Raw genomic sequence first — 16,460 nt, 5'->3', positions numbered from 1 at the left:
CAAATGTCCTCCTGACTTCTCATTATTGGCAGATACAAACCATTTATGTTGGATAAAACTGATTAGGAAATACCAACATTGACCAAAATCTAATGCCGATGGCAATTTTCAGATAGTTGACAACTGTCAACACTGCCAGTGCATTTTCCTGATTTTTTGAGGAAAATCATCAGAATAGCCTCTCTTACCCACTTCTAAACTCCCATTCAGCTCCTTGTTATAAATTACAAAGTGAGAAAGATTGCGAAGGTGGAAAGATCACATCCCATACAATTTAGGCGAACCAAGAAAACATCTTGCTTGATTTATTGTTAAGTGCATGAAAGAATAAACAGATCTCTTAAAGTGAGAAAGCACTCTGGGTGATTAATAGGGACCACAAAGGAAAAAAAAAAGAACCCTTTTACCCCAAAGGTCATTTACCACATACAGATGTGATGATGTATGAATAAATACTATATTTGTGGCAGAGATTTCATCAGAAAATGAAACCAAACCGAACCATAACAATAACAATAACAAAACAACACAAACAAACAAAATCCAACCAACCAAAAACCACTAAAAATCAACTTTCTATGATTGTATTTGGAACAAATATGATCACCAATGGGAATGTGACCCTGTCCTTAAAAGCCACATTTTTATCACATAAAAATAAAAGCAAAATAAAGTATTTTTCAAATCCTGTTTTCCCTGGGAAGCTTTTAAGAAAGTGACTAAGAACGAGGGGCAATGTCACCTGAAAATTTACCATCCCCACTCTAATCACAAACATATAAAGTTGTTTGAAAAAACTTTTAAATCTAATTTTCGCTCTTTCTTCAGGAAGCACTGAAGCTCCGACCGGCTGAAGACGATGTCTCAGCTCCCCGACGCTCCGCAGCAGCCCAGCGGGCCCGGCAGCCCCGCCACCTCAGCTCCCAGCACAGACGGACGAACCCCCGCAGCCCCGGCTCCCGGGACATTCGTTTCACGGCGGAGGCGCCCCTGAGGACCCCGCGCCCTCGCCCGCCCCCCCACCGCGCATGCGCCCTTCAACACACCGCAGGCTCGGACAGCCGAGGAAGTTTGGTCTCTCGGCGGCCCGTAGTTTCCCTGGCAACCGGCAGGAAGCGTCGCCAGGCGCGGGGCTCGCCTGGCAGGCCAGGGGGTGTCGGTGCGGCCGGGCGGTAGCGCTGGGTCGGGTCGGGCCCCGCCAGGCGTGGCCGGGCAGCGGCACCGCCTCGCAGCGAGCCCCGGGGCACTGCGCGCTGCCGCTCCCGAGGGGCCCGTGCGAAGAGGGATTACCCCTAGGGCCACCTTAAAGAGACGCGTGCGCGTCCCGCCTCGTCGTCTCGCTGGGTCTCCTGATGTCCCATGGTGTTTGTGAGTGTGGGTCTGTGGCGACTTGCCAGAGCTTTGCTGTTTGTGCCTCTTGATGCCCCTTATCTCTTTCTTACAAAGCCCTAGCGACACTGCAGGAGGGCTGACACTTGCCAGGGTTAGGGAACAACCTCACCTTTAAAGGCCTGCTTACTTTCATCCTGCCGTTCCTAGCTGACTTCCAGAAACCAAACTCTAGGCTACACTTTTCCTCCTTTGAAAGACGTCTTCTAAAGGTGATTTTTGTATTTCTACTTGAAAATTTATGTCCTTCACTTGAAGTCTGCCATCTGCCAGTAGGCTGGTTCATTTTTGTGTCAAGTCTTGTATGTCACTTGTTTGATTCATAACTGTAGTTCTGCTCTCTGATCTCTCTACAAATGCATGTGACTCTCCCAGCTCTTGACTGCACAAGACCTTTCATCTTGCTCTGAAGCCTGAGACCTCCTCATGAAAAGCTGTGTAGCTGCTATATTAACATTTAGAAGATATGTGTACCTAAATCTTTATTTAAGGATGTACACAGAAATTTATTTTTGCATTCTTTTTAACAAAATACTTTCTTCTTACTGGAACTGAATTTTGTCTTATATGTTCTTTATTTACTGCTTTACATTTATGTTTTCTTATTGATTCTGTTTTACTTTTTGTGTCCTGAATCTACTTGCTCTTCATTCCTTCATCCTGGCCTTTCCTCAAATAGTTACTGTCTTCTGCTATAGCTGTACCCAACCAGCCTATTTCACTCTGGGCTGTTCTGCTGAGCACTGTGATGCTGCTTGGATTTCTGTAGGCTACCTTAAAGGCAGCCTGTAGCTAATTTCACTTTTGCTGCAGGTCTCAAAGTACAGAAATAAACGGGAGCAGTGCAGGATTAGGAGATGTGTGCATTTGAAAGACAGAGTGATGAGACTCTCAAAATTATGCTGTGCACTGCTTAAGATAGATAAGATATATATTCTTGATTGATTGTTCATGTCAGTCTTTGTACCTGGGGATTCTAACACTTGATATTCTGTCATGTAGGAATCAAAACTATATTATGTTTTTAATATTTTTCTATTCTAGGAAGTAATGTTCCAAGAATGTCATCAGGCATCCAAATAAAACCAAAGACTGCAGTACAGAAAAGCAAGACATCTCCTCGGCCATGTTCTCCAAAACCTGCAATTAAACCACAACCAAAGCCTAGCGACAAGCTGAATCCTAAAACTATTAATCCGGTATGTATAAGGGGTAGGTTTTCTGTTTGTTTGAAACAGATCTCATGTTGGAAGAACTCTGCTGACTTTATGAAATGCATGCAGGACATGTTTCTTCTGGTCCTGTTTGATAAATTCAAACTAAACTTTTTTTATTAATCGTATATTCCATAATTTATAAGCTCAAATGCCTGAGACATAACATGTTTTTTACTTTTCTAAAACAGGAGCCTTGGTACAGTTGTGGCTTGGACCGTAACTTTTTTATTTTCCATGTACTTTTGCCCTAAAAAGAGATTTAGAGCTAAAAGTTAAAAAGGATTGTGGCTTTTTTTTGGTATAGTTACATATTTTGGCACCTGGTGCTTTAGAGGAACTGATCTCAATTATGCAATGAAACCAAGAGTCAGGTAGCGTCTCAAAGATCACCTAGACCTCACAAAATCTAGCAAATTAATTGCTAGTGAGTATGACTTGAAACACCGAGATACTCTAAGTATGTAACACTTTGGGAAGGATTTGGGCTCTCAGAAGATTGGTGAAAGGAGTTGTTTATTTCATCGAAGTCCTGGGCCTGGAGAACCAGCTTTGAGTGGGTGAGTTAAAGCTCACCACTGGGCCATATCAGCCAAACAATTGGTAATGTCACAGACTTTTTGGAAAACAAACTAAATCCAGGAGTACTTCGGTGAGGTACTTGTTTGTCATAAACAGAGGCTGAATGCTTTTGTATGGGCATTTTTTTTCTTGAAAGTTTTTTGCAAATAGTACAATGACTTAAGGCAAGAATTTGTCAAATCAAGCACACAATTTTAGCAATGTTAATGTAGGCTCAAATACTCAGAAGATAAAAATTAAGATTTCATGGCATTACCTACTATATGATTTGTGATAAGAGGTTTAATCTGGGAAGTCACATTGAATGACCATGCTAAGAAATAATATTATAGTTCATATGCATAAGAAGCACGTATATGACAAAAAACAACTTTGTGCAGTCTTTCCTTCTGTGAAGCTTCTGGTTTCCTTCTCCAGTGAGTCTTCCCTAGATTCTCATCCAGCATGAACCTTCCTATTGATTCCCAGTGCCCTCATACCATTTTGTCCAACATTTGATATTTCTCTCACATCTTGTCGCCCTTTAATTTTGCCTATACTTGGATCAAGATGAAATTAGAATAAATCTGCCTTCTGCATGTTAGTAGTATAACAACAATAAGAGCATCAGGAAAGTGAGAGGTCTTTCATCTGTTAAGAAGAGAATCTGTAAGATTTCAGTGTTAAGATTTTCAAGAGAAAAAAAGATAAATAAGGATACTCTATCAGGAGAGCACTAATTCTACATTATTTACTCATTTTTTCAACTTCATAGCCAGACAATTCTTAAAAACAGTTTTCTGATAAATGTACCCAATACACATTTTCCACCCCATAGCTGCAGGTTTTGTTTTTGTTTTTGTTTTTGTTTTTTATTTAGCTTTAGAATTGTATGACTAAGTTCCTTTTTGGTAGACCACAATTTAAAAAATCTTTAAAGTTTTTATCAAACATTACTTTTATGAATAAATAATGTATTTTTTTTTCTTCACAGTTTGGTGCTCATTCTCGACCACCTTCTGCATTTGCTGCCATATACGCTAAAGGTGGCATTCCATGCAGGTGTGTTTGTTTTGTTTATTTTTTACTAAATATATGATGGTTAGGTAGTATTATAGAGATTCAAATACGTTTATGCATGTGTATTCTTTTATTTAGGCTGTTTGATTCCATTCATTTCTGAAAAGATTTCTGATACTTTACTCTTTTCAAAGTAGAAAGCAGTTTTCCATGTCTTTGAAATTGTCTTATCATAGAATCATTTAGATGGGAAGAGACCCTGAGGACCATTGAATCCAACTATAACCTAACCTAACTCTGGTACTAAACCATGTCCCTAAGAACCTCATCTATACACCTTTTAAACACCTCCAGCAATGGTGACTCCACCCCTTCCCTGGGCAGCCTGTTCCAATGCCTGACATCCCTTTTCGTTAAGAATTTTTTCCTAATATCCAATCTAAACCTCCCCTGGTGCAACTTGAGGCCATTTCCTCTTGTCCTATCACTTGCTACTTGGGAGAAGAGACAAACACGCTCCATGCTACAACTTCCTTTCAGGTAGTTGCAGACAGCAATAAGGTCTCCCCTCAGCCTCCTGTTCTCCAGGATAAACAGTCCCAGCTCCCTCAGCTGCTCCGCATCACACTTGTGCTCCAGGCCCCTCACCAGCTTCGTCATCTCCTCTGCAATCTCTCTAGTATTTCAATGTCCTTCTTATGATGAGGGGCCCAAAATTCAACACAGGATTCCAGGTGGGGCCTCACCAGTGCCATGTACAGTGGCACAATGACTTCTCTAGTCCTGCTGGCCACACTATACCTGATACAAGCCAGGATGCTGTTGTCCTTTGTGGCCACCTGGGCACACTGCTGGCTCATATTCAGCCAGCTGTCAATCAACACCCCCAGATCCCTCTCTCTCAGGCAGCTTTCCAGCCACTCTTCCCCGAGCCTGTAGCACTGCCTGGGGTTGATATTACCCGTGTGCAGGACCCGGCACTTGGCCTTCTTAAACCTCATACAACTGGCCTCAGCCCAATGATCCAGCCTGTCCAGATCCCTCTGTATGGCCATCCTACCCTCCAGCAGATCAACACTCCCACCCAATTTGGTCTCATCTGCAAACTTACTAAGGGTGCACTTGATCCCCTTATCTAGATCATCATTAAAGAGATTAAACAGAACTGGCCCCAATACTGAGCCCTGGGGAACACCACTTGTGACCGGCCGCCAGCTGGATTTGGCTCCATTCACCACAACTCTTTGGGCCCAGCCCTCCAGCCAGTTCTTTATCCGTCAGAGAGTAAACCCAGCCAGGCCATGAGCTGCCAGCTTCTCCAGGAGAATGCTGTGGGATATGGTGTCAAAGGCCTTACTGAAGTCTAAGTACACAACATCCACAGGCTTTCCCTCATCTACTAGTTGGGTAGTAGTCTTCTTTTGGCTCTTTCTTTAGGTAGTGTTAATAGTTAAGCTGCATTTTTAAAGAATAGCTAGGTGTTTGCAGATTTTGTTTGTTAAGCCTCTTCCATGAAATAAGTTGATTTTTTCATGTAATGGTGTTTACTTTCCTACTAACAATGATAATGAAATAAGTGCTGTTTTAGTAATTAGACATCTTGCAGTCTTTTTGTGTCTGAAGTAATTAGTATGACAACATTGTCTTGAATATTCCAATTCTGTAGTTGTCAATAATATCAGATATTAACAAAACTAGTTGTCAGTAATAGTTAGTGGTATTTTAAGTTACTTTTCTCTATTTTATGTTTGTCTAGAAAACAAGCACTTTAGTGTTTTTTCAAGTGGATGCAGAATTGCTTAACAAAAATGGAAGTAATTGTTAATACATGTATATACATCTATAAAATAGTCATTGATACATAGCCTTTATCTGTATTTTAGGAATAACTGCTGAATTCCAATATGATTTTTTTTCCATTTCAACCGATTTCCATTACCAATTGTTATTTGAGGAAAACGTTTCTTGATATTTATCAAAATAAGTAACGTTGCAAAGGGAGCATCTTCTGTGTCAGTATGAGAGGCATCTATCTTCATTATATCTTTTAATTTCTGATTTCTATGTGATTGGGAGCAGAATTTTGAAAACTGCCATATCTGGGAATCATAATATTTGCCCTGTTAATTACCATTACATGTTTCACTGAGGAAAGCATTATGTGTTGAAATTGTGTATATAATATCATATTGATATTGTAAACCAATTAGTGGCATATTTCAAGTAAATAGTGTTGGAAATTAATTATATACTATTATATGTTAATTTGTTAAAAATGTATTCTTTATATAGGTTAGTGCATGGCTCAGTAAAGCACAGACTGCAATGGGAATGCCTTCCTGAAACTGTTCCCTTTGATCCTCTTCTTATAACATTGGCAGAGGTAAACTCTATTTTCTTGCAAAGTTAAGCATACAGGATTTCCTATTTGCAAATGGCATTTTGTAGCAAGCTAAGCTTGCCCTAGTAGACTCACCTACTAGGGAAGTATGAAAAAAAGCCCCATATTTATGAGGATCTTGTATGGATGAAGATGGTCTAGAACATATTGCTATTTGTAGTTCTTTAATCAGAGCATTTTGAGAGAGCTAGGGAGAGCTACTTAATCACAGTATCACAGTATGTTTGGGATTGGAAGGGACCTCAAAAGATCATCTAGTCCAATCCCCCTGCTGGAGCAGGAACACCTAGGTGAGGTCGCACAGGAACATGTCCAGGTGGGTTTTGAATGTCTCCAGAGAAGGAGACTCCACAACCCCCCTGGGCAGCCTGTTCCAGTGCTCTGTCACCCTCACTGAGAAGAAGTTTTTTCTCAAATTTAAGTGGAACCTCTTGTGTTCCAGCTTGATCCCATTACCCCTTGTCCTATCATTGTTTGCCACCGAGAAGAGCCTGGCTCCATCCTCGTGGCATTCACCCTTTATATATTTATAAACATTAATAAGGTCACCCCTCAGGCTCCTCTTCTCCAAACTAAAGAGACCTGGCTCCCTCAGCCTTTCCTCATAAGGGAGGTGCTCCACTCCCTTAATCATCTTTGTTGCCCTACACTGGACCCTCTCCAGCAGTTCCCTGTCCTTCTTGAACTGAGGGGCCCAGAACTGGACACAATATTCGAGATGGGGTCTCACCAGGGCGGAGCAGAGGGGAAGGAGGACCTCTCTCGACCTACTAACCACCTCCCTTCTAATACACCCCAGGATGCCATTGGCCTTCCTGGCCACAAGGGCACAGTGCTGGCTCATGGTCATCCTGTTGTCCACCAGGACCCCCAGGTCCCTTTCTCCTACACTGCTCTCTAATATGTAATTTCCCAACCTATACTGGAACCTGGGGTTGTTCCTGCCCAGATGCAGGACTCTACACTTTCCCTTGTTAAATTTCATTAGGTTATTCCCCGCCCAACTCTCCAGCCTGTCCAGGTCCCGCTGGATGGCAGCACAGCCTTCTGGCCTGTCAGCCACTCCTCCCAGCTTAGTGTCATCAGCAAACTTGCTGATAGTACACTCAATTCCCTCGTCCAAATCGTTAATGAATATATTGAATAATATTGGCCCCAGTACTGACCCCTGAGGCACTCCACTAGATACTGACCCCTGAGTCACTCCACTAGATACTGGCCTCCAACTAGACTCCGCACCATTGACTACCACTCTCTGGCTTCTCTCCTTAAGCCAGTTTGCAACCCACCTCACTACTCTGTTGTCTAGACCACACCTTCTCAATTTAGCTGTGAGGATGCTGTGGGAGACTGTGTCAAAGGCTTTACTGAAGTCAAGGTAGACCACATCCACCACTCTGCCATCATCCATCCACCTTGTTACATTAATCTTCAAGATACTGGCCAAATACAAGACAGATACCCAGATAGCAAACTGTTGAGTTAAATACTTCAATCCCTTTTTTTTTTTTTTTTTTTTTTGGATTAAACAAAGCTCTCAATTCCCAAAGTAATTTAGAGCTCCTATTATGGAAAGAGGAAACACTTCAGCCATATGGCTTTAAATCTTTGAGTTCTACCTGTCAGATCTTCACTAGAAGTGCATATTTGTACCACCTACATGTTTTTGGTGTTGCAGGAGGGTGTGTGTGGTGGAGGGTGTCTTTCCTTACATAGTTCCCCATTTGTTTTTTCTTTAGGGTATGAAGAACATTTACAAATACAGCCTATTATTGTTCGTAGTCTTGTTGAAAAATTACCTTGGGTAGTTAGATTAAGGGAAATTAAGAACAAATATTGATTGAATTGACAGTATTTATAATTTAAGTTTTAATATTCAATGTTCCAAAAGAAAAATAAGAATATTCTGTGAGAAGAGTTGTACTCAATGGCTCCACATGGTGGAGTTAGTGTATTTTATGTTTTGAACTGATGTAACAAAATCTAAACATTATCTTGCTGCTCTGTGGAAATTTTTAAATGTGTTTTTGTTTAAAAGAAGTCCAACTATTAAGCAAACATGTTTTATATTTGAAACAGGGTCTAAAAGAGACAAAACATCCCTATACTTTTGTTTCAAAAGAGGGTTTTAAAGAATTACTTATGGTTGAAGGTGCTACTGAAAAAGCAATTCCCTTGTTGCCTCGTCTAGTTCCAGCATTAAAAGCTGCATTGGTATGTCTTACTCTTCATGCAGGTATTTTCATGGATTTGAGTTTTTTCCTTTTTTCTAGTGCTGGTGAGGACTACATGGAAGATATTAATGTGATAAATCTATTGTATTGGCTTTTGAGCTGTATGAAAGTAGCTATGCGCAAATCTGTGGAAATGTTCTGTTAAAGATCTGAATATAAGCAGAAATAAATATATGTATTGGGGGCATTTTATATATATGCACATAATAATATGAAAAAAAAACGATTAAGTAAAATGGAGATGCAAGAATAAATGCTTGAATGTTTGATTTAAAAATTCAAAACATACTACAAAAAAAACCCAGCATATGCCAATGAGGAAGAGGGAAGAATACAGTTAAAATATTTGAAGTAATATTCTTCATTTAAAAAATATTTTTAATTTTTCTACTCCTTCAGAAAATAAGATAAAGTATTGACCTCAAAAGTAGTATCTTTTGGATCTTTTTCATATCTTTTAGAGCCCGTTTCTGGTTCAGCTACTTGCTGTCCTTTAATCTAACTGTGTCTCAGTTCTGGTTTTATAGAGATGGCTGAAAGTTTGAAAACTCTTTGTGATATCAAATCAGAGGTTTAATACAAGATCAGAATAGTGTGTTATCAGTATCTTTGGTTTAATTTGGAAGACAAAATTAGAAGAATTATTCGTGTCTTTTCTTCCAATTGCTATTACTCTACTGATGATTTTTATTGTTGCATTGTTTTGGTATAAAGTCTTGTTAAACCTTCTACTACACAAGCAGTTGAGGACTTCTAGTTTAAAAAAAAAAAAGCCAACATGTTCAGGGACCAGATGTCAGAGTGGAGAAATAACTGTTTAAAATAAATGTCAGTATTACTCCAAGAATAAAATAAATTGTCATTAATCAATTTCACTGCTAAAGGAGGAGTGAGATAACTAAAGTGTTAAAGAACTCAGGTTTAGTGGAACCCTTCCATGGGAGCAATAAAGATGACAAAGCACTGTAGAAGTAGTTAAGAGCCTGATAATTGCTGGCAGGTGACAAAGCTGTAGTTGGCAGGGGACTAAATTAATTGAGCCAAAAAGTCATTGGCTCCTGTGTTTCTCCAACAAAGACAATTAATTGTTATGAATTACATAGAAATTACTCTGAATTCATTACATTTGTAAGTAAAATATTGTCTCCCATTTTCAACATACCCACAATTGAAGAGTTCTTCCTAATATGCTGTGAAGCATTACAATTGTTGTTGTAGCAAACTGTTTATTTTGCCTGCCTATATTTTAATTTCATAAATAAAAAATATTAGTTTCCTTGTTTCAGAAGAAATGTAAGAGTTTCACTGACATTTTGTGGATACCTTTGTTTTCTACTTTAAAAATGTACTTCTGTTTTTAAATGTTACCTCTAGATACTAATATTCAGTCATATTGTACTTTGGAACTTGTAACACTAGAACAATTAGCAGCTGCACAGTAGTTTGAATTTTTAAAAATACTATATACAGTCATAATGTAGAGATTGCAGTTTTGAAGAACTTGTGCTTCTGAATATTACTGACGGTTTTCCTTTTCATGCTCTGAAGGCCCATTCAGATGATGAAGTATTTGGAAGGGGATTGGATGCTTTAGTTCAACTTAGTGCTGTTGTTGGCCCACCTCTTAATGATCACCTTAAGCATCTACTCACAAATGTAAGTTTTTAATGCTGATATTAAAAAAAAAAAAATCTATATTTGTTGGTGAGATGTTTACTATAATAGCTGCACAGATACAGTGGAGGACACAGCACTTCCATGAAAAGCATTACTTCATATATTCATCTGTGTCCATCATTCTTTAATAATATGGTGACTTATAAAGTTCTGGCAAGGTCCAAAACCTGCTGTTTAATGTCAGTTCGAGAAAAATGGAAGTGTTATCTCTACTATTTGAAAAAGATCCAGCTTCAAGCTTAAGGTGAAATAGGTGCTAGGTGTTGAGAAGTTTTTGTTTATTGTAAAATGAGTTTTGCATTTTAAGTGTGAATATTTAAAAAAAGATCTGTGAAACTTTCAATAAGATAAGCAAATATTCCCACTTCTTTCAGATGGGAATTCTGCACAAGGAGGTTTTCATGAAACAGAGTGGGAGTGTGGAAAGTATTTTTATACTGAGTCGTTCTGTAGACGTCCTTCTTCTGTCAGACAGGCTTTTCATGTTTCATTTAGCCTGCTCCCAAAGTGCACTTTTACAGCAAAATAACAGGACCGTTTAGATACCCAGTGCAGAAGAGAGAAATTGCAGTAGTTATTTTTAAAGTGTTTCCACTTTAATAAATCTCTTTCAGTGTACATGAACAATGTGTTAGCTTTTCATGTGGACAGCACTTTAAGAATTACTTTTTTTTTTAAGTTTGAAAAATCTTTAAAATTTGTTTGCTAAATGAAAAAAAAGTATTTTTTTGGCTAACAGTTGAGTCTTCTTTGAAATTACATCTTCTCATCGATTAACATTTTATTGCCTTCGCCTTCACTGAGGTCCATACTTTGACATCAGTTATAAGCTATAAAGTGATGTTTCTTTTCAGCTTTAATTTTACAAAGCAAGATAAAATAAAGTAATAAAATAGAACTATATTGGCTTCTTTGCATATATTGTACTATATTGTGCAACAAACCTTTTTATTTTACTTTTCCAATAGCTTTCGAGGAGATTAATGGACAAGAAATTTAGAGAAAAAACTACTGTTGCTTTACAAAAGCTGGAGCAATATGGTGGAAAGGTGAGTTGTCCAGATGATTATTCTGTAATCTGCACATTTGAATGCAACTTTGCCAAAACAACTTCCATCTCAGCCTTTCAGATTATGAACCCCATTCTGAAAACTGCTTATTTTCACGTCACAACTATTTATATTGCATAAAACACAGGCTTTCACACTGTGTCAATCAGCAGAGTTGTATTCCGGTACATAGTAAAATAGTTGGGTTAGTCTGTTTAGTGAGTGATAACAGAAATGACATTAAATCTACTCTGGGTGAACCATATTCTGCCAGTTAAGTTAAGTTCTCTTGTCTCCCATTTTGTTATCGCCCACTTTTCATTGTATTCTCTGTTGTTTTAATCTCTGAGCAAGGAATACAGGAGTATGTCTTAATAAAATATTCCAGGGGGGTCCATACCTACATAAGAAGCTGCATGGTTGGACTCTTACAGCACACAAAGCCCCACTCAGGATAAATTTCTTTGGGAGCAAGTGTGCATCCATGTAGATCCCTACCCATGATATTTGTTTAGAACATTTTTATTGTCCTTTATGGACAATATCATACGATAGATGCCTATGAAGAGTGATCCAGGAATTCACCAAATGTCAACTGGTAAATAGCTTCTGGCTTCTTCTGGAGGAACGACACCTGACCCAGCTGACTTAGGCTGAATATTTGTCTTGCATCAATATGCCTGGGATACAGGCTTCACATTCCTTTTTTTTCTGAGCCTAAATACTTTTCTCAACAGGATTTAATCTTGCTAAAAGATCTTTTTTGGTGTTGCTTTCCCATTTCCACTAATAGTTGAGTGCTTAGATCACTTACTGAAGAAACCAGGTACCGACATTCCAGCGCAACCTGGTTAACCCAGAGGTTAGATCTGCAATTGCTATAACTAAAAAAAAAATGCTCTAAGTAATAGGTGGCAGAGTATTGTTCTGCTGAACGTTCTGTTGCTGTTTACTGTTCTATATTATACAGAAAAGAGAAAAAAAAGAGAGTATTGATTGGATATTAATCTAGAAGAGAAAATATTTTCTTTCTTCACCTTATGAACACTTGCATGTATTATATTAGATGTTCACTGGCAAACTGTAGGAATAACCTAAAGACTAGGGACCATAAATGCAGGTCTACTTGTTCTGAGCTTGTGTGCCTTCATCAGTTAGGCACCCATGCAATCAGTAGATGCCACCATTTTTTTCTTTTTTTGGCACTTATATTCATTTAAGGGAAGTAGCAGCATTTGTACTACAGACTTGAAAAACATCATGACAAATAAATAAGCATGAAAGTTTTTTATTTATATGTAATGAGACAAGAAAAGGAAAATTACATCTCATCTTGATATTCTGAAAATTTAGGCCTAGGTAATGTAACTAATCCAGTGAATCATTACCCTCTAATTCTTCTCTTCGTCTCCTGATTTCTTGTATTCTTATCGGTTTTGCAAATAGTTCTGTGTGTCTTTTCAAAATACTGTAATAAAATAAAAGGCAGAAGACTGGTACCAAACTCCTAAATTGTAATTACAAGCAATATTGTATAATCCAACTAATGAATTAATCAGATTTCTATTTTAAATGAGTTATAATGTGTATAATTCTAACTTTTATAGGAGGGTCCCTCCCAGAATATCACTCCTCTATTTAAAAATCCTTATTATTTAATGTCTATATTTATGCCCAGATTTAGGTATGAGGTTACATTTCTCTTGGATGTTTACTCATTAGTTATCACAATTCTCCATTTTTTCAGTTAATTATTTTCAAGCCTTTTGATAGAAAATTTCTCAGCTAATATTAAGTTTTAGTACTCTACTGTTTAAGAATGACAAAGATAACTAAAGATAACTAAAAGCTGTGAATCATACAAGTTATAGAGACTATATGAATACTGTCATATATATAGTGCTAGTGCTCCTTATTTTATTCATGTTTTGTTTTTTGTCAACAGGCAGCTGTGGCTATCATAAAATCTAAAATCCCAACCTATTGTCCTATCTCCTCTTGAAGAAGAAATCTATAGGGATTTGTACTGTAAGGTGAAGTTTGGAAAGAAACTGCCTGTGAACATCTCTAACACCTATTTGGAGTATGATATATTCTCTTAAAATAATCACAATTCCTAAGTATGAGGGAGAGTGGGAAAAGCCCTATCAGTTTGTGAATATGGAATTATGGAAGATTGTTTAACATAACTCTGTATTGGCTGCTATTTGCGTATGCATTGTGCTTACAGTGACATTGACTAGCTAGCTATTATTTCAAAAACATGGTAAATATTGATTCTTTCTTTGTTGTAAATTACCATTTCCTTTAATTGATCTGCAGTGCTTAGTATGTTTTTGGCTGTAATTAATTACCTAAATAGTAACTAACTTGGTGTTAAATTACACATGTATATCTGGTTTTGAAGCACATAACTTCATTTGTTGCATACGCATAGACAGATGTAATTTGGGTTCGCCAGGACTTCCTGGGTTAGATGTAGAACCACGAGACTGCATCTAGACTCTCAAGAAGTCAGCTTTTAAAGGTGTGAAGCTGAACGTACTGAACAGCTAGCATACGGTGCAAAACTGAACTTGCTCAGTGCATTCTCAGCACGTTGTTTCGAGAAGCTGGAGAGGCTCTGGAGATCACATTGCAGATGCATCAGGTTGCTCCATGGAACCACAGCCTAGGTTTTGCTCAACTAATTAGTTCCAGTTGCCTTTGGGCCTGCTGAATGTGAGTAGGAGGCAACTTTGGAGTATTTACACCGTGCTCCCTTTACATAGAGTTCTGTGATGCCACGTGTATGTGTGGGACTAGTTTATAAAGTCAACTCTAGACAACCTAATAAAATTCTGAAAGTGGAAGCTATGAAAAAAAAACGAGTTGAAGACAATAAAAAGATCACAGAAGCCAGCTTACCTGGAAGTCAAGCCTGGTAGGATGCAGTGTTTGTACATGAAAGCACTTTAACTCAATTGCAAAATAATTCCTAACAGATTTTGTAATAAATACTGTTCGGGGTTCATGTTGTTATGGATATTTGAGTTATTCTGTAGGGAGAGCTGACTGAAGTAACAAAATTTGCTGTAGAACTTTTTCTGCTGTGGAAAATTTAACTCTCAATTTTAAAGCTCTTGGAAGGGTGTTTGTGGGTTTTTTTTTTTGTTTGTTTGGTTGGTTGTTGGTTTGTGGTTTTGGTGTTTTTTTTGTCATCAGAAGATGCTGTTGCGTAGGTTGTTAAAAAGTATGTCATGTGAAAACTATTTCAGAATTTTTGGAAAATTACCACTGCTTATCTAAATTAAATTTATTTCAGGAGTCTTCTAAGATCACTTCAGAGATCAGAACTGTGCTGAGTCAAGATCTAGGTATTTAAGCTTTTCTTTAAACATTTTTGCCAGCAATGTCATTTTTTTATCTGAAGAAATACAAATATTTAACAACTCAAAAAACCCCAATCATGCATCTTGTTTTTCTTCATGTTTACTTTATTATTTTTTGTTACAAAATGTGCACATTTAGTTTACACAAACACGCTACAGCAGATTTCAGGTGTACATGTATTGTACTACTCTTATCCTACACTGGTGATAGCAGAGCAGCCTTCAACATGCCTCTAACATCCCATCTCTACACCAGAATAGATACCTGATTTATTTTTGCAAAAGAATACTTGCAACATTCTTTCTACTTCGTTAATCCCCTTTCTGCAGCGATGTCAAAATGAAGATTGGCCCATCTCTGATAGCTTTTCACCTAGTTTGAAGTATTGGCATAAACTCTGTGGACAATATATCTTAAAAAATACATGAACGGGGACAGTATTCGATTGTAGGTACGTACATTTTTAGAAAAGTCTTTCTAGGTTTAGAATTAGGGTAGCTCCAATCTTAATGAAATAACTCTTTTAAAAAAAACACGGTACAGTTGTCACATATAGACGATATTATATAGCTGAAGTTTCCAATTTTTTTCCTGATTCCATCTCATAATTAAAGATATTACAAAAAGCTGAAACAAATGTTAGCTGGTCTAGCAGTTAGTATTAGTAGATGCTACTACATAGTGATATTCATTCTGAGCACCAAGTGGAATGGAAGCTTCAAAAGGAATTCATGCCTTTTTCTTCATTAAAGGCAGAAAGACACATACTAATGAAAACAGTATTAGGATCCAGTCAAGGTTTCTTCATGAAAAATCTAAAGTCAGAAGATCCTTAATTTTATGCAGAGGACTTTGCAGACACGTCCAAGAAAAATTAGAAATACAGTATGTAGGACTCCTGATACTCATATCATGATGAACTAAATGCAGATTTACTAGGTAAGTGTGATAGAAGCTTACTTGTATTCGGTAGGGTGTAAATCTACCAATAAGCAATTGCTTATTTTTTCTATAACAGTTCTTCCTCTCAAGTTATCTATTTTGTTAGCTTTGGATTTTTTATTTATTTAAGAGAAAAGCAAGTCAAAGGTGGAAGGCAATTGCAACAAGATGTGCATTGTACATAGATTATAGCACTTTAACTCAAAGTGTTACTCAAAAAATTGGGATTACACGAGACAAATGTGAAAACAAAATACATGGTAATGCCTCTGTATAAATTAGAAGCTAAGACTTAAGAAATACAGTCAAACATCTGGAGATTAATCCAGTAGAAATGAGTAGCAAAACTAAGAGTATTTATTTAATCTTCTTGTGATGGTATCTGTTTTCTCTAGAAGTTGGAATGATAATAAAGCTGCATAATGTCAGGTGTTGTTTTGATTTGGTTTAGAGTAAAAATCTGACTTTTCAGAACAATTTTATTAACTAAGCAGCCACTGTTGAAGTGCTAAGTTGTGCATTTTAGAAAGATTTTTTTGGGGAAAAGTTTATAATAAAAAAATCTATTTGCATAATACATGTCTCAGTGTAAAGCTGAGTA

General features: G+C 37.6%; 1 protein-coding gene across 3 annotated transcripts; it reads left to right on the top strand.

Annotated features, from left to right (window-relative positions):
- The first annotated feature begins 1,126 nt into the window (after positions 1-1,126).
- On the top strand, positions 1,127-16,438 carry PACRGL (parkin coregulated like). 3 transcript variants are annotated; one of them, XM_082051638.1, is made up of 9 exons: positions 1,127-1,368; positions 1,447-1,601; positions 2,434-2,588; positions 4,159-4,226; positions 6,477-6,567; positions 8,665-8,799; positions 10,368-10,475; positions 11,465-11,545; positions 13,491-16,438. In XM_082051638.1, the coding sequence occupies exons 3-9, from the start codon at positions 2,451-2,453 to the stop codon at positions 13,545-13,547; spliced, it is 678 nt and encodes a 225-aa protein (XP_081907764.1). In that variant the 5' UTR covers positions 1,127-1,368; positions 1,447-1,601; positions 2,434-2,450; the 3' UTR covers positions 13,548-16,438. The 3 variants fall into 3 exon arrangements, with proteins under 3 accessions (XP_081907764.1, XP_081907765.1, XP_081907766.1); XM_082051639.1 differs by lacking the exon at positions 1,447-1,601; XM_082051640.1 differs by lacking the exon at positions 1,447-1,601 and having other exon boundaries at positions 1,127-1,374.
- The last annotated feature ends 22 nt before the right edge of the window (positions 16,439-16,460 follow it).

The sequence above is a fragment of the Streptopelia decaocto genome (assembly GCF_964273445.1).
Source record: "Streptopelia decaocto genome assembly, chromosome: 4".
In the NCBI taxonomy this organism is placed as follows: domain Eukaryota; kingdom Metazoa; phylum Chordata; class Aves; order Columbiformes; family Columbidae; genus Streptopelia; species Streptopelia decaocto.
Note: the sequence above shows the minus strand (reverse complement) of the source record. Positions and strands in the feature narration are given on the sequence as shown.

What these genes read in the sequence shown, in the direction of transcription:
- PACRGL (XM_082051639.1), top strand. Translation starts at nt 2,451, where the DNA reads ATGTCATCAGGCATCCAAATAAAACCAAAGACTGCAGTACAGAAAAGC. An exon ending in AAAGGTGGCATTCCATGCAG is followed by an intron (nt 4,227 to 6,476) that starts GTGTGTTTGTTT and finishes TTCTTTATATAG; the next exon opens with GTTAGTGCATGGCTCAGTAA. An exon ending in TGGAGCAATATGGTGGAAAG is followed by an intron (nt 11,546 to 13,490) that starts GTGAGTTGTCCA and finishes TTTTGTCAACAG; the next exon opens with GCAGCTGTGGCTATCATAAA.